Source organism: Helicoverpa zea, chromosome 7 (genome assembly GCF_022581195.2).
Source record: "Helicoverpa zea isolate HzStark_Cry1AcR chromosome 7, ilHelZeax1.1, whole genome shotgun sequence".
Classification (NCBI taxonomy): Eukaryota; Metazoa; Arthropoda; class Insecta; order Lepidoptera; family Noctuidae; genus Helicoverpa; species Helicoverpa zea.
The window spans coordinates 9,116,474-9,138,467 of NC_061458.1; the positions used below are offsets into that span (position 1 = coordinate 9,116,474).

General features: G+C 34.0%; 1 protein-coding gene across 1 annotated transcript; it reads left to right on the forward strand.

Moving 5' to 3' along the window:
- The first annotated feature begins 367 nt into the window (after nucleotides 1–367).
- Nucleotides 368–21,445, forward strand: LOC124632040 (lachesin-like). Its single transcript, XM_047166694.1, has 13 exons — nucleotides 368–376; nucleotides 1,323–1,368; nucleotides 1,865–1,904; nucleotides 6,763–6,772; nucleotides 7,621–7,713; nucleotides 12,213–12,417; nucleotides 13,910–14,065; nucleotides 14,528–14,656; nucleotides 15,373–15,510; nucleotides 15,907–16,056; nucleotides 17,104–17,181; nucleotides 19,174–19,272; nucleotides 21,142–21,445. Exons 1-13 carry the CDS (start codon nucleotides 368–370, stop codon nucleotides 21,159–21,161), a joined length of 1,173 nt encoding a protein of 390 aa, XP_047022650.1. The 3' UTR covers nucleotides 21,162–21,445.
- The last annotated feature ends 549 nt before the right edge of the window (nucleotides 21,446–21,994 follow it).

The window sequence follows — 21,994 nt, forward strand, 5'->3', positions numbered from 1 at the left end:
GTAGACTTAACTACTTCACTCTTTCTTTTTCTGCTTTCACGTTTGACTTGTAATCTTTCTAGACTTTCATATCTTGGGTTGGTGACCATATATTCCAGGATGCTTAAATACCTACTTTATGGACTCCAGAGGAGGCAGATTGAAAAAACCACAAAACTTTACTTTTAATAGAAACCCTCAGTCATGGGTACTTAACTCTTTCCCCATGAACCCATTATCTGTCTTATCGAATAAAATAACAGTTACCTTTGACACGGAATGCTTTCATGCATAAACTTGGACAAGCAAATCACATAACTTAATATCAACGTCAAATTCCGTCACCATTCTGAGCGCAATCTATTTTGCAAGTGACAAAATAATTGAAATGTCACACGTGAGAACGTAGCTACGTAGCCCGTAGCTCCGTAGCCCGTAGCGGTCGTAGCACTTAGAGAAATTGCTATCTTAACTGCTACACTAAACGTTCCTTTATGAATTTTATATTTTGCATACAAAGCGGACGTTTAAATTCCTATTACATTTTCAATTTAAATGTCTCACTTTTGAGCTATTAAATGTTTTGTTGCTTCAATGTTGGATGAAGAATTCTCTGGCTTTGAGGATTCGTAAATAGGAAAATACAATGATTTTGCGTATCGACGCAAAGATTAATGCAATTGCAATAATGGAATATATATGGAATATAATAATGGAATAATGCAATAATGGTATTAAGTCAATTATCTGTAATCTTTCGTTTTCTAAGTACTGCTATTAACTAAGGTGAGCATGGAAACTGCCATAATTACGATTCTTGAAATATTAGTAATCCATATTAAAATGAAAAAAGCTATTTGTGGGGATATACTTGTCTTTCTCGGGTTTACTTATTCCAGGAAATATGAAGACACAATTATTCAGACATAAATATTTAACCAGAAAATATGATTTCGTTGAGATGGTTTCAGTTGATTGGGACATACGGAGAATAAAATATACCTACATTTAGACCTAATTTTTAAAATGTAATTTTATGAAAAAATATTTTGAATTATAGTTCGGCCATTCAGAGAATGCGTTCCTGACACGTCGCGATTGAACTGACGACGTAACTTTGCAATGGCGTTGCAGTTACGATAAAAATATTTTTGCTGGTTGTTTACCGTTTTAACAATTGAGGAGCATTAAAACAACATTATTATATCAATAATCAATTAATGTAGTTACGTCGTCAGTTCAATCGCGACGTGTCAGGAACGCATTCTCTGAATGGCCGAACTATAGGTAGGTATATAACCTACCTACCTCTTGAGCTCGACTCAACCTTTTTCCATTAAAAGAACATCTGTGGTTATATTTCTTTTTTAAATGAAATACTTATTCTTCGTCTTTCGATGAACTACTTAGGTAATAGTTTTCTGCGAAATGAAATTCTATTTCGATCATTTCTATAAAATCACAGCAATTCATGTGGGTTTGTTTATTCAACATTATATATTTATGTGTACATTTTAAGTATCAAGATGTCTTGCTTTACACAGATACCTACAATATTTTCTCAGAAGTGGCATTTTACCTCAAAGAAAAGAAAATTCCACAACACCTCAAAGGCAGGCATTTGATCAATGGCTCTTCTATTTCATATATCCAGGATGGTCGAAAAGGTCGTAAATACCTTTTTCTGTAGTTGAGCAAGTACCAATGATGCGGTCGCTTTGAACATTTTCCTCACTGCCAAACACCAGACTGTCAGGTTGATGAGAAATTCCGACAAACGTAATATCGATTAATTAAACTAAAGAACATTTTTTGAAGTAAGTAGGTATTTATTTATTTACCGTTCCAAACAGGTAGGCTGTTAACTACGCGGAATGATATGTAGTTTTGAACTATGTCGGTGCTAAAATTATAAAGCTCAAGTTGTTTGTCTGCTTACTGGTCCGTTTAAAAATCATAGTCCAATCCAAGTTCCCGTAGCAAACCCAGGATGTTCTCCAACGTATTTTGGCTTCAGCGTTGTCCTTCCAAAGGTTCAGAACTCTCTAGTCCATTACATGATATCGAGCTATGAGCCATGGCAAATCCCTCATAGTAGTATAATCACGGTAATTGGGTAAGCATTTACGAAACGGCAGTTATCTAATGTGTGTTTACCTACAAAACATTATTACTGGGCATTCCATCTTCATACGAGAAAACAACAGTCTTGCACAAAAACAATATAAATAATTGTAACTATTTACTCAATGTTATGCTAACAGGCAGCAATAGGATTCATATTTATTGGAAAAACAATGCCAGCCATTTTCTTGCGATCCTTTTTTTAATAACATTGTGAGGTTACAGGAAAAAATGATACGAATAAAAGTTAATGCAACCATGGGTTCTGTTACATATGGTTGTATTATTTCATTTATTGATATGTGATCTATGTTCATACGTACTATTAAAAGAGGCCTTGATAAAATACGATAAGAAATATAGGTAAATAATTATGATGATCAAGGGACTGATTCAGAAGGCATTCAGGTACTTCTTTATACGGCGAGTATTGTGAGGTTTCTGTCTCTTGGGTCCTAATCACCGGTACCCTGGACCAATTGGACCATGTGCCCGATATCGGTGGCTACTTATTTTCTATACTTTTCATGTTTTTTATTTTTGTACTTCATATTTAACAATGTAATGGAATGTAACGCGGTGTATGGATGCGTTACCAAAATATTTTTGCTTAATCTAAAAATTGAAGGTAAACGGACGGTATAACTTCGAGATCGGGTTTTCTATTCGTTATACAATCGATACACGTGGCACGTTGAGAGCTTGCACGAGGTTCTGCGAAAAAGTATCGTTAACAAAATCGTTTTAGTTTTACGAATATTTTGGGCGATATTTTTTTAAGGCCACGTGTTCCAATTTTGAACATCAGAAATAGTTTTCATTCAAAATATTTGAACTAAGGAAACCACTTCGATTTTGTAAAAAAAATAGAATAGAAAACAATTTTATGTCAACATGTAATCCTACTTCTTACTTTTCCTAATAAATGTGAAAGTTTGTGAGAATGTATGGATGTATGTTTGTTATTCACGCAAAAAAGGCTGGACCGATTTGATTGAAATTTGGTATGTAGATAGGTGACACCCTGGATTAACACATAGGCTACTTTTTATCAACACACTACGCGGGCGAAGCCGAATTTTGGAATTTAGGAGGATATCTAAATCAGTTTCAAACAGCCTTTCATACCCTTGATAAAATAGAAATACAAATAAAGGAAACAAATAAAAGAAAAAAACATTCCTTATTCCGTTTGTAGTAAATATTGTGTGCCTTTAAATAGAATTAGAGGAAAATTTCTTAGTGAATGAAACCACACGTGTTACAAATAGATCTTGTTAAAAGCTTAAGCTTTTCCTTGATTACGACGAGACATAATTGAAAAGTTAAATATTTCTTTGAGAGGCAAAGATATGAACACTTAACACTGAAGAATAAATTGAATTGAAAAATGCAAGCGTTTTGATTTGATAATTTTATTGCATGATGACAATATGCACATTTGAACATACATTTTAAGGATTTTATTTTTTGACATATGCTTTGCCTATGACGATTACAAAAAGGTCTTGGTTTTGACCAAATATCTCTATGAAAATTCTCCTTTTCAAAATCTCTATGAAAGAAACATCCCTTGGAATTATAAATTTAAACATAGCACCTACTTATCTATCGGTATCTACCAAGCTACAAACTACATTTATAAATAATGGTAACTAATAATGGCCTATCGGATACTTGTTGAAATAACTCTAATGACTGTAGTTGTCCGTTACTTGGTTCTCTAGTTTATGATAGTTTGTAAGTCGAAACCACGCAGCTATGTAGCAAGGAGTTCGGAAGGAAACAATTTAAAGTATAATACTTTGAAACTGATAGTAACTACTCGACGGCCGAAGAGAAAGGAATTTTATGTCGTAAACGAACCTACATAAATAGGTATAAATAGAACAATTAGGGTGCTTTGCTTGTGAGAGAAGTCATCCTTAACCTAGCATTAATTGAAAGAATATGATAACGATAAGAATATTAACAGAGATAGATTTTGGATAACATTGTTTTAAAAAAAGACGATAGTGTACCTACCTACTCAATTGGGTACAACGTTTGGTTTCTAGTTATACCTAGGTTTTTCATTTCCTTCTAAACACGACAACATTCAAAAATAGTTTTGTTAATCACTTCATTTTCATTTGCCCAAAGCGTGCCATGCATATGGTTTATTTTCATCACTGGTATCAATTATTTGAAATATTGTTCTTTAATAATATCTATGGTTCTATCATAATATCAATTTAAAAATATCTAAGCTTCAATCGATTAGTAGACAGGTCAAAGAAATTAAAATAACACTTGAATAAAGCTCTCGATTCACTTTGAAAAGGATTGAGAGCTAATCAACGCCTACAATCATTATACTAACAGACAATAGAGGCTTCATAATACAGCAATTTAAACTTCTTACTAATGTAGAATTTCAAAATTAAAGTTATGATTGAAAATCACTTGGTCTTTCAACCTTTTACCCTTGTTGAAAGTTAATTTTTATACAATTATAATTAAATATATATAACATTTCGTATTTTAAAGTATCATCATCTGCCTATCCTTTTCCCAACTATGATGGGGTCGGCTTCCAGTTTAACCAGTACTAGTGTTTAACAAGTAGTGACTGCCGATTAACCTCCTCAACCCAGTTATTCGGGCAACCCAATAACCCTATAGAAGACTGGTTTTAGACTTACTGGCTTCTGACTGCCTGTAACGATTGCTAAAGATATTCAATAATATTTTGTATTTCATTCTATATAATCACTTATTTTCTAAGCAACCAATATTTGGTAAGCATGTATGGGCACACAGCCAAATAAGTACTTTGATTTGAAGCTGACAAAATAAAAATCCACTTTCGAGCCATTTCAATGGGCTTGTAGCATGTTTATATGGTTTCACAAAAAGGAAACTTAGCTACTTCATGTAAGTTCCTTCTTATATAAAAAATATGGTGTTGATAGAACTTTAAATCCTTCATATTTTTACAGTCTAAACTAATGTACTATATCTAAATGACTCTGTTTTAGTAACATATTTATTAATACCATTGGACTGTATATTTTTTTATTCTGTAACAGCATATTGAATTGGCATTGAATATTGCATTCCTACTATTATTTTCATACTAGTAAAACACATGAAACATTTTGAAACTAGATGATCACTCGTAGATACCATTTGTAGGATGATGATTTTTTTATTATATACAAAGTTATGACTTGATTTTATAATTATGTAACATCACATAGACGCATAGTTATGTAGGTAGGTATTGCTCTTGATATGTGATGTAACGCGAAATTGAATTACGGAGAAGGTACCAAAGACAGGTAGTACCTACCCATATATTATCGTCCCACTGCTGGGCACAGGCCTCCTCTCACACGGAGAAGGATTGAGCATTAATCACCACGCTTGCTCAATGCGGATTGGTGATTTCAGACTACCTATATGGTCCAGGTTCCCTCAAGATGTTTTCCTACCTACCTTCCTTCATTAATAAAATAAATAACATAAAGAGCTGAAAGTATTCGAACCATCATTTAATTAGCTTTTTATACAAAGAAGAAAACTTTCGCGTTTCTCAAGAAATGTAAAGAAAACATTATTCATTCCTTTTTAAGACATTTGAACATTGGAGCGACACTTCAGTAAGAGAATTGTACCTAGATGTAGAAAAATATTATTAAATTGTTGAATTTTTCATCCCAAGTACTTACACAGCAATTTATTTCAAGTTTAATTTGCTCATGAAATTGTATTAAAAATAGATTTCCATTTCAATGTATACTTAGCACTTTTTATTCATTAATCATTTTTCTTAAAGGATTTGACCTTAGAATATTTCTTTAAAAGTACCTTGATACAAATATTTAATGTAAAAAGACTTATTTTATTAGCAATCGTAACTCAAATATATTTTATTTTCCAATTTTAAATTTAAAAATGTTCATACTTTGTTTTATATTTCACGTTCTTCAAAAAATCGATTAAAATTGACCCGTTCAATTAGAACCTTTTCTATAAGAACTCACTTAGTTGAAGCCTCTTATATTCTTACGTAATTAAGTGACATTGCAAAAGTAAGAAGCTTACAGCATTAAGGAAATTATGTATTACAATTTGAGCGTGAAATGCAATCGAAGATGCTATTGGAACGGCGAAAAGGGGAGAAGGTACTTGAGTACCTATTCTTTTATTTGTAGTGGAGATAAAATGTAGCTTGCTTTGCTTCTTTGTTAGCACTTGAACTTTGATAATTTAGTGTACCGGTTGCACCCGTGGTTTTGTTCGCTTGAAAACTTTTCGTGAACTAAGCAATCCAGGTGGGAGTTCGGAATCAGTTTCACCTCGCCGCTGAAAGGTAATTTGTTGCGGTGTTTGATTTAATTGAAAACTATTGAGCTTTTCTGCTGAGAAAATAGGTCGTGAAAAGTTTTATAATTGTTCGTACAAGTGCCAATTATTATTGTTAAATACTAATATGAAATCTGTTCAATAACACTGCTCCAAATCTTATTTTTGACAAATGTCTTCAAAAATAGGTAGGCACTGTTTCTCTAGCTTCAATGCCCGAAGCAATCCTTTGACCTAAATTACCTAGTTATGATTCACATAACAATGGCCGCCCATGAATTCAATCACCGCAAACAATTAAGCCGTCAGCAAAGACGATGTTACAAACGTTCCCTCGAAACTTGCTATGTGTCGTACTTGAAATGTTCAAATGCCACTCAACTGCACTGGCCAGCTATCGGGCTAGCCAGCTAGTTAACTAGTGCGGCACAAGCCAAGTGGAAGATTAGACGGACACTCCTACCTACACTCAATCAGAAATAGCCTACGCTGCCTTTGTGCGTAATGTGCCTGAAATTCACTAGCTTAGGCGTTGCCTGCAGTTGAAATGTGTAGGTAGGTATCGTAGAAACGTAGTCATGGTGACTGGACTGTGTTCGTATTAATATTAATCGTTGCTTTCAGGCGGTCTTTAAATGAGTACTGAAAGTACACATGACTAAAATATCATTTTTAATTAAACTAGTTACCGAGTACTGCTATACATACGTACTACTACACAACGGTGGAATGTCTACATTATAGGTACAAGCCTATTCAGTTTTAGTTACACTACAAATGTTGAATGGTATTATTAATTTATCTTCGTAGTTCACAAAGGTAAATTAATAATACTCGGGCAATTACCTACAGAACTAGTTCAGCAAGTCAATTTTTCACCCGCTAAAACCGAAACTGGTAAATAAATGTAATTAACAAATACAAATTACGCCGATAACATTGGCGAGAACAAATAGTTTAGTTAAATAACTCGATTTATTCCCAGTAAACAATATACATTAATCCGACTAAAACAATTTATTTGTGTTGAAATTCATTAATTATTAAATTGGCAATTTATGTTTTTGTGTATTCTCGCGTGTATGTTTTAATTATTTGACCTGGACCGTGTACATGCAATAGTGAGTTATACTGGTATTTATATAAGGTTTATTTTTGACAGATGAGCCTATATTCATCGGAAGAGAGTCCAACGTCACTGTGGTTTTGGGAAGAGATGCATCACTCACTTGCAAGGTGGAAAACTTGGAGAGTTATAAGGTAAGACATCTTCGACGTAACTACAATAGGTACCTAGATAATTGGCATAGCTTGTTTTGTACCATATCTATACTCAATATGAGTAGACACTTAGGTAACTAAAGATATACAATCTTTTTATGACTTTATTATTTTAAAACTAGCCAACTAAAATCGATATCCTCAATACAACAATGACAGTGGCTTATTATAAATCATTATTTTAAGCAATAATTTTTCGGTTTTATATAAAAGATTTCCTCTCAAATGAATAATTGTTCGTTTTATTCAATGGGTCGAACTTTTTGACAATAATTAAGTATTCGCTTTTCTGAAAATTGAGCATTTTCACTGCCCACGATTGTACCTACATGTATGGGAAAAACACATTGTCTGATTTTTCGGAAGTTCATTTAAATTAATTATTTTAATAATAACTGTTTACCTCATTGTTTTTTTTTAAATCTGAAATGCATATTTCACTTGGATATATAGGTAACCTACATAAGAAAAAGTTTTTCAACAAAGTGGAGTAATAATTGTCCTTTTAACTAAAGCCTATGACTACCAATCTAAAAACTGATGATGACGTAAACAATACAGACATATCCTCGTTAAAAATATATAAAATAATATACTATAACCTAAAATAATTTCGTAAAATCAAGCAGCATGAATTCGATAATAATTATTTCCGATCCAAAATTCGGGGTTATGAAATTATGACGTCATTAAGGCTTGGAGTCCACGCCGGGACCGTCACATTTTAACATGACAGTCCGGTAGCCAAGAATAGTTCGAAATATTCAATGTTCACTGTAGCAGATATTTCTCACGATAACAGATTTAATACTGGAAATTATTGCATTCTACCGATGTCCTGAAAATGTTAGCTTTAAACTTAAATCCAATAGTGTACTTTCCTATGAGCGAGCGAATGCAACGAGTATTATCAGAAGTAAAGTTTTATAATTGGAGATTACACTAACCGGATTAAGTGCTTCTAAGGCAGACTTTCAGATCAACTCCATTTTGCTTTCTTTGTTGTAATACTTGAATAGATCGTAGAAAAAATAACTTCAAAAAAATTATCCATTTAAAAACTTCAACATACTTTATTAAAATCATTTATCATGTACTTGACTTTTACATTAACTGATTATCGTAGTTTGTCTCAGGCCTCACTAAATAGAACTGAATTTCGTCAACCACACGGCTATCATATCTCAGAACCGTCGAAGTGGCACCTATAAATAAACCACCAAGACAAGATGTTCACTTGAAAAATCACCAATCCCTACACCCCACATCCCACTAAAACTACTGTCATATGTCTATCACATTTCTCCAGATTACACAAGGGTCTTAACAAAAGCCCTCCCTATAAAATAGATAAGAACACATCACATGCCTTTGATGTTCGTTTCCCGTATTACACCTCCGAGACCGTTCGGTTACGCTCCGTCATTAGTTAGGCTAATAGTTACCATTAGTCATTTCCACCGGTAATGCGTTACCATTCAGTAGTAACGCCTCCTCATAGAAAAGGTTCCAGTACGTTTGCGTAAATATTTGCAGAAATGTAGCCCGAACAAGGAGCAAGGAATGATGGCGGAGATGCCATGATGCAGGTAGATCAGGCGACCTCTACTAGGTCAAATTCGTACGAGGGTCATGACCAAAACGATCAGTTACGAGTGAACTAACGAGGCGTTCGGGTTCTTTGAGACATGTGTCAACGATTTTTTGGTATTACAAAAAATGGTCGGGTCCAAAGAAGGCATATAAGGGCGAAGACAGTAAGATTCGTCGTACCTCGCTCACCCGCACTTTGGCGCGCTACTATGGCGCCTCCGCTAGTCATTCTGTTCTCCATGACCTCAAATGTTTGTCGTCCCTAAGAGCAATTATTATGAAGGTACAGTTACAGGCTGAAATATGTCATTGCTCAATTTATTACGCGGCTTTGGTTTCTGGTTGATGAAATATTGTTATTGTCTTTGTATAAGGAATGTTTCTTTGAGTATTTTCAGAAATAAAGGTAAAGTTATGAGGCCTAATTAATTTTATCTTTTTGTCAATGCGATGTGAATAAAAATGTTATTGGTATGGCAACTTAATTAAAGTTTTTCAGCCTGCAAAAGCTGCCTGGTGTAATACTTATTTTATAAAGTAGGTGTACGTTTCTTAATAAGTACCACGACCTACCCACTGGAACATGTCATGGATAATATTTGTTGTTACAAATACATTATCATTGTCTCAAAATTTTAAGCACAAAAAGTCAACAATAGCGAAAAACTGAAAAATGAAAATAATGGTTGAACAGTGAACACTTATATCACATTTTCACGGCGCAATGGTCTCATAGCTTTAGTCCCAGACTTTGCGAATTACGTAAAGCTTTACAGCCATGAAACATGGTGGTTTTCGACCTGAAGGAAGTAAGTAATTTTCGCAGAACAAGTGCCTTTGTTGTGAACACTTGATTCAGATCCTTAGCTTAGAAACTGCCCTTTGGTAAGTTAAAGGCTAATCGTTCACGTGTCGTGTAAGTGGATTAAGTGGATTTTAAAGAATTTTTTGTGTATATGGGATAAGTAATTGTAGTGTTAGGTAATAAGAGTTGATTAAGATTTGTCTTTTTTTAGGTTTCGATGAGTACTATTACTGCGCCGTAAACTGTCTATTAGCAAAGGAATTTTCCCAACCGATGTGAATCTACATCTTTCGCTGGGTGTGGTATATTAATAATATTAGCCCCTGATTGATTAGTACATCCGTAAAATCATATTACCAATATTACCAAACAGAGTTAGAGATATTACTCTACTACGTAATAGAAAAATTATGAAATATTGAAAAATACCACCTGCATTTAATATAAGTAAGACTTCATGTGCTTATCGTTATTGGACCCGAGTGGTCTAGTTTTTAATAAAGATCTTTTTAATTAAGAACTCTATTTAATAAGACGTTCTGAAGCAGTTCAAGCTATACATTGTATGTACCTTACGTCTTTGAAGTTACAAGTAGCTAGTTAAATCGTACTGTTATATCGGTACAGTAGTTACTCATATTACTTTGTCGCTTTCAACTTGCAGTAAGCTTAATTGAGTACCTAAAACATGTCTTATTTATATCCGGTTAGACTGGAAGCCGACCCCAACATAGTTGATGGGCTCGGAGGCTCGGAGGATGAGGATGATGAACAAATCTTACTTACCTACTTAATACTTTTTTTCTTGTATGGTATCTTTACTTAAGTAGGGGTAGAAATAAGCTGTCATTTATTTTTATTTGATTTGTATTTGAACAATGTTTTACAGTTTAAAAAATAAAGAGTAAGTTTTGAAATGTAGCGGTATTATTTAAAAAGGCAAATATCACATATACACATTGTTCTTGTTTCAAAAATATGCTTTTAGCTTTCAGATTCTGTGATAGTTTTCACGGTATTTTATCATAATTTACAGGAATTTATCATGAAAATGCGGTATACGATAATTTTGAAAGAACAAAAGAATTCTCTGATCGAATCAATTTTATTATTTTGAAGTATATTGTTAAAAAATATTACATAAATTAACATTTTGGTATGAGTGATGATTGAATGAATTTATGTACAACAATTAATACTGACTGCCATTTTGTATTATTCCGTATAACCCTAGATATGGCATCGCACTGCCACTTGACAGAAACGAACACGGGAGGGGCTTAGAATACCTGTATGTATCAAGCATAATTCAAAAAGTTTACAGCATAATCCGCGATTTTGAAACATGTTTTTAATGTTCCATGACCAAAATAAAAAAAAAACACTGATTTTATGGTTGAGGAAAGCAGCACATATTTTCTCCCTCATGAAGAAGTCACTCAACAGGTTTAAGTTTTTCTAATTTGGCTTCACTAAAATCACTCGTTTGCCGATCTATCTACTTTTCTATATCTATGAGTAGAACACAGTCCTACTTCTAAGCAAGCAAATGGTAGTAGGAGCTAGCAGTAAGTCTTGCCATGAACCACAGGTGAATATGGTTGCACAAACCTTCATAAATAACCCTAAGTCGCCGTTTGAGACACCTGTGGCTACAGATAGACTTGTTTACTGCAAGACCACGATAATACAGACAAACAGACGTATTTAAGAAGATTAGAGAGAGTCTCGGTTAAGTTAGCTATGTTCATGGTTATATCATTCGGTTGTTTTTTTTTACTTTTGCAAAAAGGAGCGTTTTGGTACATACTTTGTTCTGTTTTACTTGGTGAGTGTAGAGAGTAAACTAAAATAATGTTCCTATATGGATTCATCACTTTTCATATCCCACATTTTCAGTTATCATCTTTAAAAGATCTTGAAAATATGCATAATAGAAATGTTTTTCGATATCAACTAAGTAAACGAAGGCCAATAGATCTTTCACAACAGGGAACGAAAGTGCTGTAAAGTACCTTTCTTTTCGACCTAATCTAAACATTTACCTACCCCGACCTAATCAAATTCTCAACTTCACCAGGTGGCATGGCTTCGCGTGGACACGCAAACGATCCTCACGATAGGTCATCACGTGATCACGAAGAACCATCGCGTCGGCGTCTCCCGGAGAGACCAGTCCTGGTCTCTGCTGATCCGAGATGTCAGACCTACTGATGGCGGCCGATACATGTGCCAGATTAATACGGAGCCTATGATCACGCAAACACATCATCTACATGTTTCAGGTATGTATTCTTGTATTCAATATTAATTATTTAGTATTTATCTACTTATTACTGCAGCGTCAAATAAAAAGATAGCTCCCAAAACTAACTAATTTATTGGCTAGGCTTACTTTTTATCCGCATGCGTAAAGAAATTGCCACGGGACGCGAGTGAAACCCGCAGTAAGAAATTTAAATGTACGAGAACCTTAACTAAGCATAAATATTTCCAGTTCACTTGTACGTTTAATATAAAAGGTTCGCTAAACATTTCAATAAATAGGCAATTCGAGCTCTCAACAGCAAATATCTCCAATTCGATATTACCTTTTTTGTATACACCAATTTATCCAGCCGGTTGGTTCTTTCCAAAAGAATAATAACCGTGAGTTATAGTCGCTTGGCACCTGACGTTTATTATCTTGAGTTTCATTAATTACTGCACACGGAGTTAGCGCTTAATCTGCCATTCTTTCCCAAACAAAAGAATTGACAATGCACCAGATATTATTATTGCTTTTTAGTCTTTAGGAACGGCCATTCAACGTGCTTTTGTTTCGTATTGTAAACAAAATGGCGGTTTGAAAGGCGTCGTGGCTAATTAACAGATGATGATTGATAGATGGACGGATTTATAAGCCATGGTTACGGGATAATCCACTTTTCATAATTTTTGTCTGGGTGTTTGTTTGTTCTGTCTAATTTCTGATCTAGCTGGACTAATTTTGACGGGATTTTTCCATACATACATAATGGCCTACCTACTGCCATAGTGAATAGCTGAAGGAGGAGGCACTTATCCTTATCCTTGTACGTGAAGTAGTTCTTATAATTTGAAGGCCTCGCAGGTGAAGCCACGGGGAGCAGCTAGTCTGTAACACAGAACTACGTCCTCAATATAAAGTGGCTTCAGTAATTCAATATCACACGGTGATTAAATACTAGTAAGTAAATCTTGACATCGAAACAATGGTATCATTTAAACGGATTCACTTAAATACACTAATTAAACTCGACACGGCGTAAGGTTTAGTTGGAAATCCATTATTTTACGCCTTACAGTCAAGTACCTACATATTTTCTTCTCTTTTCTCGTTGCATTTACGTCAGTCAGCACTTCGCCACAGGACGCGTTTTGTAGTGCGGCGAATTTTTTCCTATGTTATGACATTCTTTAATCCTTATTAAGTAAGCATGAAGGGCAGATGTTCTTCGGTTTGATTTCAATAATCAAATAAATGTTATATAAGTAGAATAGGTTTAAAAAAAGTCAGGCCTCAGCCTCCAGCACATAAGCTTTGGTAGATGTCTATATTGCCTATATCTATATTGATGTCTATATTGTTTATATTGCCTATTTAACACTGTCTATTTACCCATGGTTTCACCATCATCCTGGGGGACCTACTTCCCGTGTCGGGATAAAATGAAGCCTTTGTTCATTAGGGGTAGGGTAGCCTTTCGAAAGACTTTTTAAAATACTGAAATATACCTTGAATGATGTGCTGTGCAGTCCCGCCTGATATCGTGGATTCGGACAGCAGCGGCGAAGTGATAGTCTGGGAGGGAGATAACGTGACTCTTCACTGCGCGGCATCAGGGACTCCTCAGCCGACCATCATCTGGAGACGAGAGGACTCTGCCCCTTTTAATGTCGGCAGAGAAACTGGTAGGTAAATAAATGAATTTCATAGTTTATATTAATATGTTCTTCATATAACAATGTCAAATATTGAAATAATCTGAGATATCACAATCACAGTGCTTTTTCGCGGATTTTCCGATTGGTTTATCCAAGTAGCAACGCTCGGCTCAAACGGACGAAACCGCGCTTAATTTTTTTTCTTTTCGGAATGTGTCGCTCGTTTTTGTTACGCGTAACAAAAATCCGTTAGAGTAGAGCGCGGTAATTTGATTTCATAAAGTTGAAAATTCTTCTTTTTCACGATAGTAAAATTACATGAATTAGATAAAAAATAAATAAATTGAAGGAACGTGAAGACATTCACCTTCAAACTAAAGCAACTCAAATAACACTACACACAATTTCAAATATCTTCTATCACACGAACATATCGACGTCATCCACATCGTTGCACATTGCACTTTGTGACTCAAAATCACTTTGCAGTCACCAAATGGAGCGGAGCCTGGTTGAACATGACAACTGTGACTCGGGACATGAATGGGGCCCTCCTCTGCATTGCTACGAACGGGGTCCCGCCTTCAGTTAGCAAGAGGATTCTACTCCATGTCCTGTGTAAGTTACTATCGAAAGCGGGAGCAATCTCTCACGTACGCGAATACGGGATGAGGATGTTCCATTCAGAGGAATCTAGTTGCGAATGATATATGTAGAGGTGATGTGTCTGTTAGTATCTTAGATCGGTCTATCAGGTCCTTTTAATGATAGGTACTGATGCATTTTCAAATTGCTAACGGCATACAATTTGTTATCCTAATAGAACTTTCACATCCACGAAGTTCGTTAATATTAAATTTAATTGAAATAACTACACCGACTTCAAGAGTTTGGCTTTGATAAATGAACCTCTGGAGCGAGTTAAAATACCTACATAAGTTCAATGATTATCTGCTTTTAGAAGAACGTTCGGCTTTAAAGACTTGATACGTTTAAGAATGCGTGTAATTACATTTTAGCGATCAACTTCGTTACTTCGGAGCAATGTACAAAGATCAATATAATTTAATTAGTTTGGAGATATTAGATTACTTCTGCTTCTTGTCATCGTTGGTTTTCATTGGCTTTTCTACGTAATTTTCTATGTTTAATTGAAACTTAAGATTTCTGTTAATTTTAGAGTCGAATTCTAGATAAATCTTTACTAAGATTATTTTAAGACAAAGGGTTAATATGTATTACTTTGATATAAGAATTAGGCTCAGCATTTGACATGTAACCTTTACATATATTTATTAGAAACTATGTCACTATAAAATATATATTTTTATCAGGCAAGCCGACAGCTAGATTTACTCAGAAAATGTTGGGCGTTTACGTCGGAGAAACGATGCAGCTAAAGTGCAGGATTGAAGCGAATCCACCGCCCACTGTGTATTGGACACACATTGATCTTAATAAACTTTATAACGGTAAGATATTTTCTTGATTAAAATAATACTTTAGTTACTTCTCTTTGATCTTTTTGCGGCTGTTTTTAAGAGGATTAGTTTTATAATCTCCACAGTATTGCGTGTTGCAGCCAAATGAATAAAGAACTACTTAATAGAAAAAACTTTTCTATAGAAGGAGTATTCGTTTCAGCATTTTCTCTATCAAATTATTATGAAATAAATAAGCATAATGCGTGTTTTTAAATAATTTGATAAGTAGGTGAGGATAGATTAAGCATTCGCTAATTTGGTTTTAACGCATCTTTACGAAAAATAAATCTGTTATGGTTAAATCAAACGTTATTCGTATGTGGGAACATAAGCTCATCAATGCCCAACGCCGACTATTTGTCACAATTTTTCCTTTCTATCCAGGATCAAAATACCAGATGAGTTTGAAATCGCAAGGCTACAAGCACACTGCGGTACTTCGAGTGAGGAACATGTCTAGAGACGATATCGGCTCCTACTACTGCTATGTGGAAAACTCTATGGGATCGGCGAGGGATGATATTACGGTTTACAGTAAGTACACGGATATATTTCTCGTCTATTCCACAATTTAAGTGAATTTTAGAAAATTGTTTTTGTTGGTAAAAAATTGTTTATGGTAGGTACCTTGAGATTTAAGAATTTTTATGTGAGTAGGTAATCATTGTTTGTATTTTCATTAATTTAAGGACACACATTTATATATCTGTTAAAAACATTTCTTATAGGTACCTAGAAAGTATTTAATCTACAATTACTATGAAATAGATTCAGCATAATTTTGCACTGCTAAGGTTATTTCCTTATAGCAATCTCTTTAGGTTAAACTAGAACACTTAAACAGGATACCTTTTCCCAAAAAAAAAGAACACAGAAAAAAACTAATGTTACGACTTCATAACGGAAAATGTCGTCTCCGCATACGTACGGCTATATTGCTCTAATACCCGTTTTGAGCAGCCTAAATACATATTTTCCATCAGTTGATCCAAGAAAATGAGTAGATGCCACATAGTGAGACGATATAGCCGCGTTAGTTTTGTGTTCACAAAGGATATAACTATATGTAGTACCTACGTACATACCTATGTAAGGAAAGAGCCTTTCGTGTTCCATATCTGTTCTTGGAGATTCTTGCCTGAAACAATTCCTTTTTATTGCCCGTCCAGGGTAAGGATAAATCTTTTGGCTAGGTAAGAACTATTGTAATAAGCTGTCACAGAGTTATGGAAAGTTAATTTGAAATTAAAGGGGTTATTTATACAAAACATTTCCACTCAACTACAAACTTTACACTCAAAAAATGTAAACATTAAAATAAGTCTCCGTTGTCCCCCAATAATTATGATTAACGCTCAATCCTTCTACATTTGAGAGGAGGCCTGTGGGTTAGGTACGTTACGCTGATGATAGAAAAGTATAATTTTATTTTTACAGCATCTACGAGAAATTGCACTTCCAATTAGATATTTTTTTACTTAGCAAAAACGATACAAAGAAAGATGACTAAAATATTCGCAAATATTGAAATATCTACACTTTCCCATATAGTGAAAGGTGCATAAAATATTTATGTTACAGCGCTAGCGACCACTACGCCTATTTCGACGGAGCTTACGACGGCTCTCGAAGATGTTACTACCACACCACTTCAGACTTGTGAGTAAATACGAGTATAAATATGTTGTAAATGTTCACTTTATATGATTATTCAATCTCCTTGTATTTCTTTTTGTGAGACACTTTTTAGCAGTAAAATCGTGGACGTATACCTCTAAATATAATTTAGAATTTACGTCTGTTTATTCCGTTTTCAAATTTGGTGTCCATAGAAAAATCTAACATACTGGAGACTCCTTTATACGGGCTAATCAACCAAACGTAGATCCCGAATTCAGACTGATTTAGATATAGAAATTCAATCCCATAGACCAAATATTCAACGGTGTGTGAGCCTCTATTGACCTACTAAAGGCTTTGTAAACTTCAGTTTTAGAAAAAATCAAGTACTTACTTATACGCTTTTGGTAGGTCCGTACCACATGAAAAAGTCTGGAAAAAGTTATAGAGCAATTAAAGTTTTTAGTCCTACTTGCCAGTTACTCTAATTTCATTTATATACCTTCTTAATATTTAGGTTAAGCATGTTAAGTATAATAAGGTATCCCTAAGGGGCATTCACGTTTTGACGATCCATTTTTTGGTTTTATTTTTTGTAAATTGAAAAGGTAAGTCGATTTTAGCCTAGGGTTAAATGTAGGTTTATTGGCAGCGGGATTAGACCGTTAAATATATACAGGTACTTACGACAGAAAGTTTTAATTGGTTTCATTACTATTTGAAAAACGTATTTCAACAGAATTTATAAAGTGAAACATCCTTCGATGTGTTTCGTTAGTTTTTCGATTTTATTCAAATATTTTATCATTGATGATGTGTAGTTAGAAACTGACGAATTGAAACTATATACAAATATATTGATTGCCTCACGTGTTTATATTTGCATAGGCAAGTGAAACAAATATTTCATTAATGTTTGGATTTTTCTAATTCAAGTCTATTTGGAAAATGGTTATTGAACTACACATGCTATTTGTATCAATATCAATTTATACTTCTATTTTATCTAGAAGTTGCTGAATTGTATGTCCTTGTTCGTTCGGACCAACTTTTTGACCTTTTTGACCGAAGACCTAATTCAAACCAGGCCCAAACAAAATAATTAGAGTGTCTGTCGCTCCATTTAAAACACTGGTACTCATTTGCATCCTGTAAGACGCCGACCCCAACATAGTTGTGATGAGTAGACAGATGATGATTTTATATTGTAATTTTCTTCAAACCTCTCAACCTTGGCTACCTTTTTACACTGTGTTCAAGTTCAGGTGTTTTGGTTTTAAGTTAACTGTAAAACCTGTTTATTTTAAGGTTAGTTTCAGAATATTTTGTAACAGTTTTTCGCAGTTCGAATATGTATTTATTGTGCTACCACTCCATGTTATAAAACTACAAATAAAGCCGCACTCTCTTTGTGCTGATAGATTCGATTCTTTTTTTCAGTTTCGAGTTTCAGTTTTGCAGGTTTTCCCCGAAATTGTTATGTATGCTATATTCGTAAACCACATTTAAATGAATCCAGTAATCTGTTCTGCACTCGTTGGGTAAACTTGTGATGGAATAAAAACTGTAGTGTTTTTTGGTTTAGTCTGTATATTTTTTGTATTTTTTATATGTTTGCTAACAGGTGTTATATTGTTGTAAAAATATTTTTAAATAGCGCACTTTTGTATTTCAAGAATGTATGTTACGTCTGCTCAGATGTTTGATAGATGTTTTCACAAAAAATGGAATATATTTTCTTAAACAAGTGTCAAACGTCTGTTAAACTTTTTTTGTTATAACAGCATTTAATTTTAATAATACATTTTTGCTTTTTACATTGTTGCTTAAGAGTCTATTTACTTTTTCTAAGATAAAATACCAATATAACTCAATAGTTAATAGTAATTCGTCAATTCAGGGCCAATATCCTAAACGCTCCTATTTCAATATCTTCAAGTTACATTTTAATCAGCAGACACTGTGACTTCAAATACTATTATGAAATAATGACAATGTACTTGCTTTAATCACCGTTTGATTCCCCAACAGATGCAGAATTAGAAGTGAAGGAGCATGATCCCGACCTTCAGTTCCCGGACGAAGACCGCATCGTGGTGGTGCTGAGTCAACATCAGATGCAGAGCTTAGGTAATATTCCACATTCATAGCTAAATAACTTTTCGCCCGCGACGTCTCGTGTAAATCCCTTACCACTTCTCTGGGAACGACACCCAGCTTTAGGTATACTTACTTGATACTTAGCGAGACTTGTATAAACTAGCCTATAGCTGTGTTTTCAGGCTACCATCTTTCTTGTAGGTACCTAAATTCCATCACAATTGGTTCAGCTGTTTTAGCGTGGAAGCATAGGTACAAACTTACTTTCGCATTTATTGTAATATTTGTATGGATTATGCAGGTACTAATAACTACCCACTGGTTCACTTAATTCGCAATCAATTAAGATGAGACCCCATTTGCGTTTTATACTTTACACTCCAGTGCACGAAAATTGGGTAAAATCCTATTTGTAATAAAGATTATTTTTTGTGGTATAAAGAGTGGAAATCAGAAAATTAAGGCGAGCATTACTTAATTACGATGCAGCACATATACCTAAGAATTGTATAACCTAGATAACATTCAAATACCTACTAACTTACTCGCAATATAACATAACATACACAAATTGTACATTGCATTATTAGTATAAGGTTATGCAGTACGTTTACCTAAGTTTCGAGCTCACACGCTTTGAATTCTACTGGTTCACGTCAATATTGAATTCACAACATAATCAAACTAATCAAGTCGGTTATTAGTATTGCTGCTGTTTCGGAAAGTTATGTTTCTCCTTAAATTGGTAGGTGTATACTGTGAGACATACGAGATTGGCTTGATTAAAGTATCATATAAGTAGGTACTTATAAGAAAGATTCGGTGCCAGTTTTCAGGGGGTTAATCCGAGATCAAGTGAATAGGTTTTATATTTGAGGTATTTCTATTGTATCTAATATTGTAGTTAGGTAAAATTAATAATACCTATATATACAACATATTTAGGTATTACAGCATATCTACATATAACGTTATTTTTAGGGAATAAATGAAAAAGCTATGAATATTAATATTGGAGGTATTGTTGTTTATTTAGTGACCCAATTTTCATGGCTCCAATGTCCATGTAGGTCTATTTGAAAATAATGATCACGCGTAAATATTTTACACAAACAAATTGAGAATTTACATCACAAACAAATCGCTTTTATTTAGGGAATTCGTTCAATTTGACGTGGAATGCTGGATTTTCAAAATTAAATCATATTTGGTTGCTATGACAAGGGTAATAAATATATTTTATGCTAACTGTTAAAAAAAAGCTAATTTATCACGCTGGTATTAACATCTAGCAAATAAAATGAGATAATCATGATACCAACATTGACATTAATTTGAGCTACTAATCCTCAAGAACGAATCGCCCAACTTCGTATTTTTAAAAGAAGAACTAGAATCGACACTTATTTTGTTTTAAATTCCAGTGTTACTTATCTTTAGTCAGCTTAACTTTTTTTTCTTCTTTTTGTTGTAAAATGAACGTTATCGATTTCGATTCTCCTCCTTAATAAAGGCCAAATTGATTTACTACCACGGAAACTTAGACAACCTGCCCACGGTAAATTGTTCCCGTAACTTTGTCCTTTTTCGCAGCCGCCTAAGTATAACTTACGGTATCTTTAGGGTACTTTTAACATTTTGTATTTTATTTGGACCGTTGTCAAACGCCCAAAACTTTTGAGAAAAGAAATACTTATGCACTTAATATGATATGTATTTATAAATAGGTACATAAAACAAAGCCGTTTTATCCCCCAGCGGGAGCGGTTATTTGATGATTTCCTATAAAAAAAAACCTTAAAAAAAAAACTAGTTTCTACTAAATATGTTCGCTATGGTGATTTCCAATTTTCTCTTACATCCCTGAAGTTCTTTTTTTTACAAATCTTCGTTTTACAGATTTCTCACCAAGTTCGTGACCCCAGGACAGTTCGGACCAATCAAATGTGTGGTCATCAGGACTTAAACTACAGACGCACATCTCTAGTGTAATTATCGTGGCCACATTAATTTGGCAGACAGTGTAAACTGTGATGAACTGTTTCAAACTATAAAAAAAAATAGATACCATAGTAAACACGAAATTGTGTTCAACAATGAAAGACGTTTTTGTAATTATAAGAGCTTATTAGTTTAGTTATTAGTGTTTAAGTAATTTATTGTGTACTTACTTAATGTCTGAAAGAAATAATAAACTTTTATTTCGCGCAAGAAATCTTTATTTATGTCTTGGAATGTAACACAATTAGTGCAGTCATTGAAGCATTATTGCTACGATTTTTTTTACTGTGAACCGATTTGCATGAAATTTTGGAATTAGGTTCATCTTACCCTTAACTTCAAAAGTGAATATGATTTGAACTCCGCCACCCCCCCCTGGGGGTGGTTGACACCCCTTCTTTGGGGTGAATATTTTTTTTGCAAAATAACCTCGGATATCGATAAAAGACCTAATTTTAAACTAAAGTTGTCTTTAAAGTTTTAAAAAAAATCCAATACTTTTCAAGTTATTGGCAATTGAAAATTCGCAATTTTTTCACGTTTTTCATCGGTTTTTTGCAAATATCTCCAAAAATATAGGTTTTATCGAAAATTTATAAAGAACAAAATTGTAGCAGATAAAACAACGAACAATTTGTTTTCTTATAAAAGGTCCTAAGTGCAATATTAAACTAGATATTAAAGATCAAAGCCGTTTTTTATTTTGTCTGAAATTTAATCGTTGTGGTCAATGCCATGTAGCGGCGAGTAG